Source organism: Nymphaea colorata, chromosome 10, assembly GCF_008831285.2.
Source record: "Nymphaea colorata isolate Beijing-Zhang1983 chromosome 10, ASM883128v2, whole genome shotgun sequence".
In the NCBI taxonomy this organism is placed as follows: Eukaryota; Viridiplantae; Streptophyta; class Magnoliopsida; order Nymphaeales; family Nymphaeaceae; genus Nymphaea; species Nymphaea colorata.
Genome location: NC_045147.1, coordinates 22,461,687 through 22,474,902, shown reverse-complemented (window position 1 = coordinate 22,474,902; position 13,216 = coordinate 22,461,687). Strand labels below are relative to the sequence as shown.

Genomic DNA, 13,216 nt, shown 5'->3' with positions numbered 1-13,216 from the left:
AATTAAATAAAATTAAAGAACCTACATTCAAGAGCACCAATGATATCCATAATAAATTCATCGCTGAACATTCTTTCAAAGATTGGAAGGCAGTTAAGCAAAACTGTAGCAAAAAAATAAGTGATATTAGTTGCTAATTTTGACAAAGCCAAGAGCCTTTCTTTCTAAACAAACAAGTCAAAATCAACAAGAGGTGCAACCACTAACTTATCCCCTTGACCAATTTGAATATCAAATGAAGTTCTTCAATGTTGTCAAGATCTTCACACATTCTAAATAGGTCCACCAGCTTCCACCAGAACTCTTTCTGCATAAACGCCACCAGAGGAAAAAGAAAAAGGGGGTCAGATGCTATATTGTAAAGACGCCTAGGCGCTGCCTGGGCGGCGAACCTAGGCAAAAAGACGAACATTTTTTTAAATTTTTTTAGTTATGTTAATATGTCAAGTTATTTTAATTAATTATTACTAGAATTTGAAATGTGGAGAGTAGTAATGTAACAAGCATAATCAACTTAGACAATCAAAAATTAATTGTTGACTTCACTGAGTATGCAAAATCAAAAGAAGAAGTTTAACATTCCTCATTAAAAGTAAACTAATACAAGAAACAAGAAAAAACTAAATCTAATCTCTAGAAGAAGGAATGTAAATCCGCAAGAAGGCTTTAATTCATCTGCACTTAAAAAAAAAACATAATATAATAAAAAAGACTAACGGTACATAATAGTATACACATAGGCACACAATAGTAATACGTATAAATACATAACCATACTAACGTATACATATAACAGGTATCACCATACTGCATATTATATAAGAGGCTAACCATGTATACAGATAATAGGTTGATGCAATACTATATAACAGGTAGAACAGACTGTACATAACAGTATATACATATAACATGTATTACAATACATATAAAAGGGATAACAAATTCTATTACAATACAATTTAACATAATAGTATATACAAAGTTTATAACAGGTATAACAAATTAGCAACACATATAACTGTATCACAATATTATATAATAGACTAAGTGACCAACAGTATATACATAGTTACATATAACAGCATAATCAACACAAAAATACATAAAAATATGTAATCAATACAAAATAAAGTACATAACAATATATATTCAATTAAGAAACTTTAATTGAAAATTCACTTTCTCATGGACTAGGTGTGTTGGCGGCTAGGCCAGCCTAGGCAAGCCTACGCACCAGCCTAAGTGCCAATACATATCCCATTGCCTAAATGGTGAACTTAGGCGACGGGTGAGGACTCACGCTTAGTCCACGCCTAGGCGAGGCCTTAACAACATAGGTGAGATGTGTATCAGAAATAAAGAACAGAAGCAGACTTGGAGAAAACGAACTAGTATTTTACTGATACCATCAGGCAATAATGGATTACATAAATTTAACAGCCATGTGTACCCAATCTCTCAAACAAAATGTGTGATATGTGCAGGTCTTGTTTGACTGCCTGCATGTATACTTATTGCAAAAGAATTAATGCACAATTCTGACGTCCAAAAGTCAGTGTATGATTGAGAGAGTAAGCAATGAGAAGTGGCAACCACAGAAAGAGGTGATGGTGATAGGCAGTGGAGGGAAGAAGCAAAAGTGATGAAGGGACTGACCACGAAAGGGAACTCATAATCATGGCCGGAATGGCAAGGAAGTGATTGCTGTGAAGATGGTGAAGGTGCGCTAAGAATGCAATGGTCCAAATCCAGATCAACTGAGAATACTAGGGTCTGGCCAAAATTGGGTCAGGCGCAGTCAGAAAAGACAAAAAAACTTTGCCCAGTTCCAAAGCATCTGCTTCCCTAGATTGGGAGGAAAAGAAAGAATGATGGTTGCAGGAGGCAACCACAATGGTGTAAGATGCTAGATGAAGGAAAACGGAGATGACATCAGAGAGAGGGATGGTGATGGTAACATGTGCCAGCTATAGATCAAAGATGGTCAGTGGTGAAGATAAGGATGGATACAAGAGAAGAAAGAAGGTGATCATGTACGTGAAAGGGGTGGGTAGAAGATACAAACAAACTGGTCATCAACATGAAAGGGGCAATCAATCAGATAGAAGAGATGATGTGGTAGACACAAGCAGCCATTGAAGTAAAAAGAGAATACCAATGTGTTGGATTGTAGTGACTAACTGACTACAGAAGGGTGGAAGCCATTGCAACAGCAATCGACAGGAGAGGAGTGGAGTGGTGGTGGGAGAAGGTGTCCATGGAATGGTAATGATGATTCATTAGTGGTGCCCAGGGAAGAGGAAAGAGGAGGCAAATGAGGTAAAAATAGAGAAAGGGCAAATATAGAGCTCCAGAGGAACAGTAAAGTCAACTGACAAAACTTTTTTCATAACTTGATGCATCAATCTTCAAATTGTAGCAAACACCGGGCTGCCTATAGAGCGAACGTCTACAAAACAATGGTTACATCATTGCCTAAAATCCATTGTGATGCTGATAACAAGATCTGTGTGTTTGTGCCTTAACACCAGGCACAGTGGACCAGTAACTGTTTTGACACTTCCTCAAAGGGCAACAACGTGCATTCACATGCAGCAATCAACTTTTGTAACCAATTTGAAATGAACAAATTCTTAACAGATCCAGTGGCATTTCATGTCACCTCCATCTTATGAATTATAAGTAGCAAACCATTTTTAAGGGATAAAGTTGTTTGAGAGATCAACCCAATAGAAACTGACTAGATGAAGCTCCTAACAGCGCATTGGTAACTTTGCTCTGACCTGAATCACTTCATAAGCATACCCGCGAAAGACTCTCTCTCCGAGGGTTTAAGTTCGGTCATACAGCATTCCTGCACTTCACCGACCTTCTCCAGCAAGCACTCAAAATAACATGAATTCAACCTTTCACATTCACGAGAAAACAAAACAAGTTGTGTGTTTTTCCACCAATGCCACAACCATTTTGATCTTTCTAGAAAATGGAACCGATGACATATCGCATGGAACTAACTTGCAATAATTCCAGGGCAAGGGATGCATAAATTGCGAGTACATTTAAATCCAAAGCTGTAAGACAAATGAAGTCAAGATCATTATGCTCACATATAATGGAGGAAAAGTTATGACATGCCCCCACAATACATAAGCAAGAACAGTCTCAAACATAGAATAGGTCATATATGCATTATCCATATTTATTAAGCTTTATAAAGTTTGTCAAAAACTCACATCTTGTAGTATGAGCTCTGTAACATGAATCTGATCTGCTGCACAGCCTTCCACAATTATCTGCAAACAAAGAGACTCCACACTGTTCAGGTTTCAGAAAGGAATAAATGAAGTATAGTGGGAAAAGAAATGCATTGCATCAACAGTCAAAAAGGATCGTAGCTGCAACAATTGAGCATACAAGGTCAAACTTTTCTTTGAAGTGTTAATAGTTTCTAGTTGTATAGGCTGCCATTGCATAGTGTTCCAACCATTCTCAGGAAAGGACAAGAGTTACACAAAGAGATTCCAGCAATGCTAAAGTAAATAGGAACAAATGAGTGGTTTGAGGATGAGCATATGACATCGCCACAGGGCAGTCAAAGTCATGAACTACCACTAGCTCGGTGCACTTATTAGAAGGTCCAGCCACCTAAGTCTCATCAAGCAAGACTCAAGCTATATCTGTTCTCGAGTTGGGTTAACCAAGGCCAAGCTATGCATAAAATAGAGAGGTAATTTTTTTTACTGTCAATAGAGTCATTGACAATGTTATCACCGGCGTGTATCGCGTATCGGTCGGGCCGACCGATACACCGTATCGTAACGTATCATAAAATTAATTTTTAAATTTGTAAAAAATATTTAAAAAATTACAAAAAAATACAAAAAATCTTAAAAAACCGAAAAAACAAGCAAAAATCAGAAAAAATCAAGAAAAATGTATTTAAAGGAACATTCATCATTCACGTATATGAAGTATGAACTATGAAAGAATGAAGTATGAATATGAACAACACATTCCAAAATAAGAAATCAGACATTCAAAAATCAAAATAACATATTAAGCAGCCGAAGAGTATTTGATTACATCACAATTCATAAGTTCAGAAGTCAAAACATATAGACATAGTTATTATCTTTCATGATTCAACAAAAAGCCTCGTCAATCGTCATCTGCATCATCATCTTCATTCTTCATTTTCTTCATTAAGTGCTTCTTCTATCCCCTCTGTTGCAAATGGAATGTCACCAAAAAACCAAAAAAACTCTCTTTCTCCAAGCTTCCCACCGTGCCCTCTACGAGAAAGAAACATTTTCTCACGGGCAAAACTTGATGCAAATGAGGAAAATCTCTCCCTCCCACGTCTCTTGAAGTGTTTACAAACAAGAAAAGAGAGAGAAAGAAGAGCGTATATGCAAGAAGACGCAAAAAAGGGGACGTCGGGGCCCCTTTTTTAAAAATTTCTCTGTATCGCACGATACGGGCGATACGCCTATGATACACGGTCGTATCGTGTATCGAGGCGTATCGTATAGGTCTTAAAGAACTATACGATACGTACGCGTCCGTATCGTACGATACGGATAACATTGGACATGATAGTTGATTCAGGAATATAATGGGAAAAAACTCAGTATCTTAATGAAATAAGAGAGAAATAAATTATGAAATAGTGCAGCTTGTCTTATCACTAGCATTTTACCAGCATTTTCATGGCATGATTTTGAGAATCTGGCAATATTTGTCATTTTTCACTGGATAAACAGAACAATCCACACATGATACACTGCTTCATATGTATGTGTATACTTATGTATTACATACTAGCATATGTATATATTAACCCCCACCCCAGCACATACACGCACACATGCATGTGGATGTGTAAGGTGGATATATCTCCAAAATAAGCTACAGCTAGACAAGAGAAACACATCCCCTTAGTTTAATCGAATTAGAACTGAATGAACAAGCAAGCTTCAATTTGCCAACTCTCTTTCCCACCTCCATTCTTGTCTTCCGCAAACATAAGTGTTTCAAAACAATTAGTAGGGCATCTAGTTAATCCACTAAAGAAAAGGTCACACAGCTAACATCAACCAGAACCAAATGGTCAAATACACATATAGGCCTGCATTTACACATTTAAGTGACTAATATGAAAGCTCTTAAAAAGCTGCAGTGAAAGTGACTTATAATGACCGCTACCACCAGCTACGGTGCTACACAAGGTAATAAACAAAACAAAAAAGTTTCAAGCACCAACTCTAACAAGCGTTCCGCAAACCGAGATAACTATGAGATTGGAATACAAGTGTGCCCACTCATGCCACAGAATCTGCAAACCAAAGCACAACGATTAGATAAAGAGAGACAAACCTTTAAAAGTGAAGGGAGATTGGACAGCTCAATTGGTGGCAGCTCTCGCAATTCACTACCAAGGTTGTGGAATGCCTCATCTGAAGAAGAAAAACAAAAATATTGTAACACTTCCACCACTATACCCAAGCACATCCATACCTCTGCCCTTATGTCAGTAAAAATGACAAACAGAAGCGGTTATCAGAAAAAGGAGTGACTATGTGTTAAAGCTCATGCATCCGCACGAGGATGGAAAATGAGCTTAGTTTACAATCATAAACAACTAGCTTAATCAAGCTCCACTTCATGGCATGGTCAGCGATTTATCTGATAATCAAATAATGTCCAAAACTACGATCAAAAGTGACCAGTCAACAGTGATCAAGATATGCTACTGCTGCTGTATCATAGCCTACATATACCCTATCCTTACATGTCCTATAGCGAAGAATGTAAAGTTCAGCTAACTCATATTTGAGATTTAGACATTCTTGTAAAACAACAGGAAATAGAACAAATATACAAAAATATTAACATTAGTATTATATATATATATAAATATATACACACACACACATGTATGTCTCTGGCCCACAAAAAATTGCATTATTGTTTCTCTATCACACCAGTGGTTAAGAGAATAGACACTTTTCATTCCTTACAGATGGTTTTCTCATATTTAATCAGTCAATGTGTCTTCAATACAAGTTATAACTCTAATCATAATTTTTCAATATTTTTCTAAAAAAGGATTAGAGATTAATCCCATATAACAGAACAAACAAAAGCAGGATATCGAGCTGAAGCTGTTCAAGCTCGGAGCTACCTCTTGTACCCAGGTTCAAAGATTGAGCTCATTTAAGCTCAAGCTGCTCAACATAACAAGAAATTTCATTTTTTATGGCATTCATAATCTGTGGTATGCCAACCTTGTGGAAGAAGGGTCATCCACTACAACAATATTATCAGCCTAACATTGTTCAGTAGTAACCCGTAAATACACATTATGCACTTAATCAAACTTATTAGCTTGGTTGAGCTTCAACAAGAACAGACTCTCGCTTGACTTGCCAAGCTCAAGTTAAGCTCAAGGAAATCCAGTCTTCTGCACCTACAAAACATAAGCATAGCCTCAGATCCAGAGGAATGCTGTTGTTTCACAAAAACAGTTCAAGTTTGTTTATTGTACTACTACTTGAGCCTCTTAGATAAAAACAACGTAAGTTACATATGGCTAGCCTGTTAATCAACTAATCAAAGAGATTATTTGCAAATAGTACACAGTACACTGTAGACTGCAAACGAAAACCAACAATCACATCTACCATATCTCTTTTTTAAAAGAGACCAAGAAATGACTGAGGTAGTTGTTCAGCCCATCAAAAGGACTAAAGCAGTCCTAGCCAGCCAACGGTTCCAAACTCAAACCAGCCGTAGATGTGGTCACTGAACCTCACCAATTGACTGTAACAACTGACCAGTAACCAACAGGCTAGCCTGCTTTATCCAAACCTTCAGTAATGGCTGAAGCAAACTCAAGCAGTGCAGCCTAAGCAACAGATAGACAGGAATCTACTAAGGCCCCTCCAATTGGCAAGAAAATACCTAACATGGAGACCAATACTTGACCATGCAGCACATGCTTATACTTTAATAAATAAGGGATTACCATTAATATGGGATCCACTAGAGTTCTCCAAATTATCCTTAGTTGGGCATGTCCCCACTTCCAGGTCTACAAGTAAAAACATACAAGAGGTATGAGCAAATAAGAGTTTGAAAGCATAGGATCAGGAAGAACATAAACTTATCATACAATTCCAAAGCAAGACTTACTGCTGAGGGTGCTAAACTGCATATTCCTCTGAACACTACATATTTGGTCCCTGTGGAGAAATAAAAATCACAAGAACACCAGTTAACAAACTGACATATTATGGTGGAAAAAAATAAATATCAAGAATGACCCATTCATTCTGTGACTTGAACGAAAAAGAACAGATAATAGAGAGCACGCTACCATATATAAGAACAGCCCATACTCTCTTGAAAGCTAAGAGCCAATTCTGTCAATAATTCTGGGTCCCTCCAAGAGATAATTGTATCTGGAGAACATTAAAAAAAAAACATAACAAGGATGTAAAATTATTTTTATAATGTTCTTATAGCTGAGTTACAATTGTCAATTGCAGAAGATATGTGTCTGTGTGTGTGTGTGTGCATGTTTGTGTGTATAGAATGAGCAAAATAAATTACCTTCTTGTCTTCGGTAAATTTCATCCGACAAAATTCGATGTACAAGTAAAGTTTCATTATCATCCTCGTCAACGACAAAGAGTCCAAGCTCTTCTGACCTCTGAAGAATGACATATGACCACACAATAGTGCTAGAAATTAGCAGTTTGTTCTGAACCTTCAAAGCAACATATGCTAATTCGCTAATCCCTAATCCTCTTCTATAACCAGAAGGTGTCCAGAACATAGAACAGCCAATGAACAAGAAATTTTGATATTTGAACATGGTACATGGTCCATATGATACTGTATAATACCAACAGTTTCCCTTCAGCATTAAGGAATTAGAAAAATAATAACCGTTGGCAACTTGGTATAGTAAATAATTAAAAGGCCACAAACATTTTCTGCCAGAATTGAACTCCATTACCATTTACCGCAATTACAACCCTTAAAAAGTTCCCATAACCACATTTAGCACAACTGATTCAATATGTTAAGAAAAGTGAAAAGGGAAAAGAAATCCAAGAATCATACACTTAATAGTCATCAATGGTTTTAAATGATGATTCATCCCATTGACTCGCACATACCAACCGAAAGAAAATCAACTCAAAGTTCGCATGCACAGCTTATGATTCACCGCATTGATACTCACACATACCAACCAAGAGAAACTCAACTCAAAGTTCTCATGCACAGCTTATGATTCACCCCATTGACTCGCACATACCATGCAAGAGAAACTCAACTCAAAGTTCACATGTACAGCTTCAGTAGCTGAGAATAGTCACAAATAATGTCTCGGAGTTTTAAATGGCGAGGTTTTATGAGAAAAATATGATAAATTTTTAAAAAAAATTAAAAACTAAAAATGAGAAAAAAATAAAATAAGTGGGAAACTAATAACACAAACATCAAAAGATAAGTAGATTTGCAACAAATAAAAATTAGAAAATGAAACAAAAACTGTTTAACATTAAAAAAACTGAAAAAAAAAACTGGAGAAAAACTGAAAAAAGAGGCGACGTTTTTAACATTTTTTTCAAAAAAATGTGTTTTTTTTAGTTTTAAATGGCCAGTTAATTTATCGCATTTTTTTGCGTTTTTTTCAAAAAAAACACGTTTTTTGTGACTATCCACTTGAGATTATTTATCAGATAGAATATGATATGTGTAAGAATACTATTGAATGCCACCTATCTTTTGCCAACAGCCTGCATTTGGATATTTAACATACTCACTGTATCTCAGTAAAGGCAACTAAAAAGCACGTCTTCTTCCCACAACAATTCAGCAAGTTCTACTTCAACAGGAAAATGCAATCTCTAAAAGGAAGGCATGCTTATAAACCAGAAGAGAAAAAAGTAAAACTAAACATGACGAGCCTGTCAATGGAATAGTGCACAAACCTCCAGATAATCAACACTAACATGTCCAGTGCCACGATCATCCCACTTTCCTTCTTCATTAAGCCGATAAACCTTGACACGCTAAGAAAGTAGATTCTTAGTCAGCTAAATTCTGCCATCAAAAATCACACTTGTAGTTTAAATCAGAAAAAGAATGTAAATGAGGGAGGATTGCTTCAGATCAAGAAGAAAATCAAGAAAACTATTAACCACAGAGCCAAACAAGAAAAGGGAGAGACGGAAAAAACACGAAGGCCTCTTTTAGAAAAAGAATATTTGACTTTAGAAAATCAACTAGTGACAGCAAGAAATGTTCCAGAAAAGACCCCTTAACCATAAGCAGTTGCTACCGAAAGTCAACAAATTGTAAGAAAGAAAAAGCATAATGACACATAACAATCATCTAGAAGGACCAACAAAAGAGGGATGGGGAAACAATAGGCTATTACAAACAGAACTCGTGGAAATATTTTTAACCAAATATAGAAGATGAGCAAGATCTAAAATGAGTAATAAACAAAGAAAGGAGCAGATTTGCAGCATAAAGCATGAACACTAGAGGACCGTCCTCCTACTCCAGAATTAGAGAGGTGTGGAGCAAACAAAAGCTTATTTTCCAGCAAACCATTTGCTTGCAACCAATTTGAGAGCCATATTTATCATTGCATGGAACATAAATAATCTCCATCGATATTGCTGGATATGATTTTGGAAACAAAAAGGATATCAAGAGCATGTTCAGACAACATAATGGCAAGCTGGAGCCTCGGCTTGGATGTCAAATCAGGTTTGCTTAAAACAAGGTTGTGACTAAGACCCGGTTCTCATGAAACTGAGTTACACAATCATTTTAAAAAACTTCAAAGTGTGCTATGGCATGAAGGCAATCTTAGACCCACCATGTCAGTCCATTCATTCTGCTAGAGCCACCTTAAAGGTCAAACTCCTTTCTGCTTTTTGTCAACATTTTCACATACTCAGCCCTTTTCACAGGAAGAAAAAACGAACTGATATGGATTCTCATATATCATTTTCATCATCAATTTCTACAGACCAATAGAAAATGTTGCTTCACATAATTTCTAATTGAAATATCTGTAGGCAACTCAATCAACGACCCAAATCCCATCAAGCTACCTATTCTTCCAAAGTATCTTACTCAATTTTGTACACTGTACAGTGAACTCTAAGTTATGCTTCACAAGATAACATGCAAGTATACGGAAATCCATTGAAATAATCATTGATTTAGAAATACTTCGTTTTATATTAGAATGATACCAACTAGCAACTGCTGTGTCCATTCAAATGTTTCCATCGCCCACATTCATTATCAACTCAACAAACTGCAGTCACGGCAATGCCGTGTTTATATAAAACTCATGATACTTAGTTTAGCTCTCCAAAAGAATCATCAGTGAATGAAAAAATAAACAAAATAATACTCCACGCAACGCCATGCTTCTATAAAACTTATGATACTTAGTTTAGCCGTCCAAAAAATCATCAGTGAATGAAAGAATAAACAAAATAATACTCCAGTCCAGGCAACTTGATGCACGAAAAATGGCTTGCATTAAATATTTTGTGACTTAACAGAAAAGGGCAGCTTCAGTAGACAATTTCTTTGCCAGTCACCAAGGAATGTAATCTTGAACACTGAACCCATATAACCATATTCTGCAGCTTCTTCCGATCATTAGTGCTTCCCAGTTCTACAACATTCCATTTTGATCCTTATTGCTATGTTGTTCTTGTAGCAATTAAGTTTAACCGATCAATAGCACATTACACCTAAATGATACTGTAGAGGGTCTATCAGCGATCACATGCACTTTAAAAAAAAAAAAAAATTAAAGCCTCCCTCCAAAAGGTATTCAAAACAATGAACAGCGATGTGACCTCAAGTAGGGCAGTGACTCGGTCACCAAATTGAACAGAGAAAACATCCAAAAACCGTCCATATAAATTCCGAGGGAACAGTTGATGGAAATCTTTCCAAACAGCTGACGACCATAGACGCTGCCAACAAGGAATGTGAAAAAATAATTGAAAGTTGAAACATGCCACTCTAGAAAAGCAAGTTCACTTATGCACTGCTCGATCCGACAATGGTCCCAGAAACTAGCCAGTGCAGCCGTGCTTAAAGTTCAAAAGAGATAATTGGGCTGACCTAGCAGTTACAACACCAACTTTGACATGACATACAACCGTGAAACGTGCTAAGGGCGAAATCAATAACAAGAAACGGAAAGACTTAACAGTTCCCAATAAAATGTACGGATACACTAAACATCCCAATAAAAAATAATCGAAATGACTGATCAGCTTTTGTTTACACCAAATCCCCCGACTTAACGACGGATGGTCCCGCCAATAAAATAGCACCGCAACCGTCTTCACTCATGGGTGAGCAGCAAAAAATAGCACAAGTAAAACAACAACAAGGGAAGAGTGGAATACCGAAATTAACACAGAACCCACTTAATCAAAAAATGCTATGCGGCAGAATACTTGATTTCACAAAACATCGGACCAAAACTCAGAGGCAAAACGTGAGGAAAAACGACAAAACACTTCCAATGATCACGAACCAGAGCGCAACAAACAGGTTACGCGAAGAAAATACAAATTCACGAGCCAGACAAGAAACACCAATCTAACACTCCACGAGAATACCCAATTAGGGCAACACACAATTCTAGGGCAAGCATGCACCGCCTTGGAACACTGAACAAGACATACCTGCATAGATTCCGCCATTGGAGGAGCCTTTCCTTGCGCGCCCATCTTCTTTCTTGCCGGTGCAACCAGTTTCGCAGAATGACACAACGACAACACGAGAGAGTGGATTCAATACGCAACCAGGTAGCGAGGGAAAAAGGTATCTACAGAAAGCAACAGACGGAGCGACGAATTGAGGCCCAGAAATGGTAAGGTACTGAGCGTAAAGGATAGTGAGAGTGAGGGTTGAGGAAAGAGACGAGAAAGAGGGAGTGATCAACAACGCAATCTACCCGCCATTAACAACGCAAGAAAACCCTCGCTCCCTCTCCCTTTCTTTCTCTCTCCTCTCACGCCCACTTTCGTTTTACTCCACACGCGGAAAGAACGGGAAACTCCGGTTATATGGAGAGAGAGAATTTCCATCCAACCCTCGCATTTTAAAGCTAAATACGCTCCCAGTTCCCGCTACCGATTTTCTTTTTCATTTTATTATCTCGGGCATGGGGACCGCATTGTGGATCCGTTCCCCGAATTGCATCCGTTGATCGCTTAAATCGGACGGCTGAGAATTTACATCGTCGACCGCCCCCACCTTCTTCTTGAATACCCAGACAAGCCCAAAGACCAAAAGACCTCGACGAGAAACATTGTGGAATGGACATCACTATTTGGGTGATACCGGGTCGGGTCTAAAACCGGAATAAAATGGACCCGTCTATCATTTCTCCCCGTCTATCATTTCTCCAATGATGACTCGATACGGAACAATAACCGTTCAGTATATATATATATATATATATAGTAGAGAGAGAAAGAGAAAGAGAGATGACACGTGGCGCACCTGGGGATATCCGGCTTTGTCTCGAAAAACATCAAATTGGTTGCGCAAGAGAGATAAAGTTTATCGGGAGTCAACATTTTTATGTAGATGATTATATTAAATAGAAGCAATGATATGGTTATTTTAATAATAGTACTTATAAATGTGCTGCATTAGACGTTCGAATATATGTTTTGAAAATAGTAAGTTTGGAATCAGATTCTTTCTCAACCCTTTTCTTTTTTTTCCAAACTGTGTTTGTGAATAGACTCGCAGACCCCCGTTGTCAATTCAAGTTCTTAAAATAAAATGCCGACAACTGATTGACATAAAAATCAGGCTTCTTCACAACCAAATGCTTTCTAGCTAGAAGGTCCTCTTTCTTTCTCGTTTTATTTTTCATGAAAAAAAAAAAAAGTATGAGAAGGCCACAAATGTTTGGATTGGTAATGCCTTGTCCAATGTTGTAACAATAGGTTTATGAACATAATTGCCCATACTAAATACCTGTTTTATGTTAACAAGTTATTTAATCGCATTAAATCAACGATATAACGATTATATGCTATTATCATTGTACCAAATATTATGAGCAGGATGAGTACTTCATTGTCTTGCATGAGAATGAAAGTCCCCATCATATTCCGATCGTGACGAGTATTAC

General features: G+C 37.2%; 1 protein-coding gene across 2 annotated transcripts in view; it reads right to left on the bottom strand.

The window, feature by feature from the left end:
• Positions 1 to 13,216, bottom strand: part of LOC116263195 (probable histidine kinase 2) — a 61,225-nt gene that overhangs the window by 9,842 nt on the left and 38,167 nt on the right. Inside the window, exons 1-11 of one of the 2 annotated variants that reach the window (XM_031642829.2) lie at positions 12,023 to 12,128; positions 11,751 to 11,893; positions 9,006 to 9,086; positions 7,615 to 7,714; positions 7,379 to 7,463; positions 7,195 to 7,244; positions 7,028 to 7,093; positions 5,377 to 5,456; positions 3,234 to 3,293; positions 208 to 307; positions 26 to 103 (exon numbers count right to left, since the gene is read on the bottom strand). In XM_031642829.2, the coding sequence (XP_031498689.1) occupies positions 26 to 103; positions 208 to 307; positions 3,234 to 3,293; positions 5,377 to 5,456; positions 7,028 to 7,093; positions 7,195 to 7,244; positions 7,379 to 7,463; positions 7,615 to 7,714; positions 9,006 to 9,086; positions 11,751 to 11,795 (745 nt within the window). In that variant the 5' untranslated portion in view covers positions 11,796 to 11,893; positions 12,023 to 12,128. Of the gene's footprint in view, positions 1 to 25; positions 104 to 207; positions 308 to 3,233; positions 3,294 to 5,376; positions 5,457 to 7,027; positions 7,094 to 7,194; positions 7,245 to 7,378; positions 7,464 to 7,614; positions 7,715 to 9,005; positions 9,087 to 11,750; positions 11,894 to 12,022; positions 12,129 to 13,216 lie in introns of those variants that run through there. The other variant, XM_050080321.1, reaches the window with a different exon arrangement.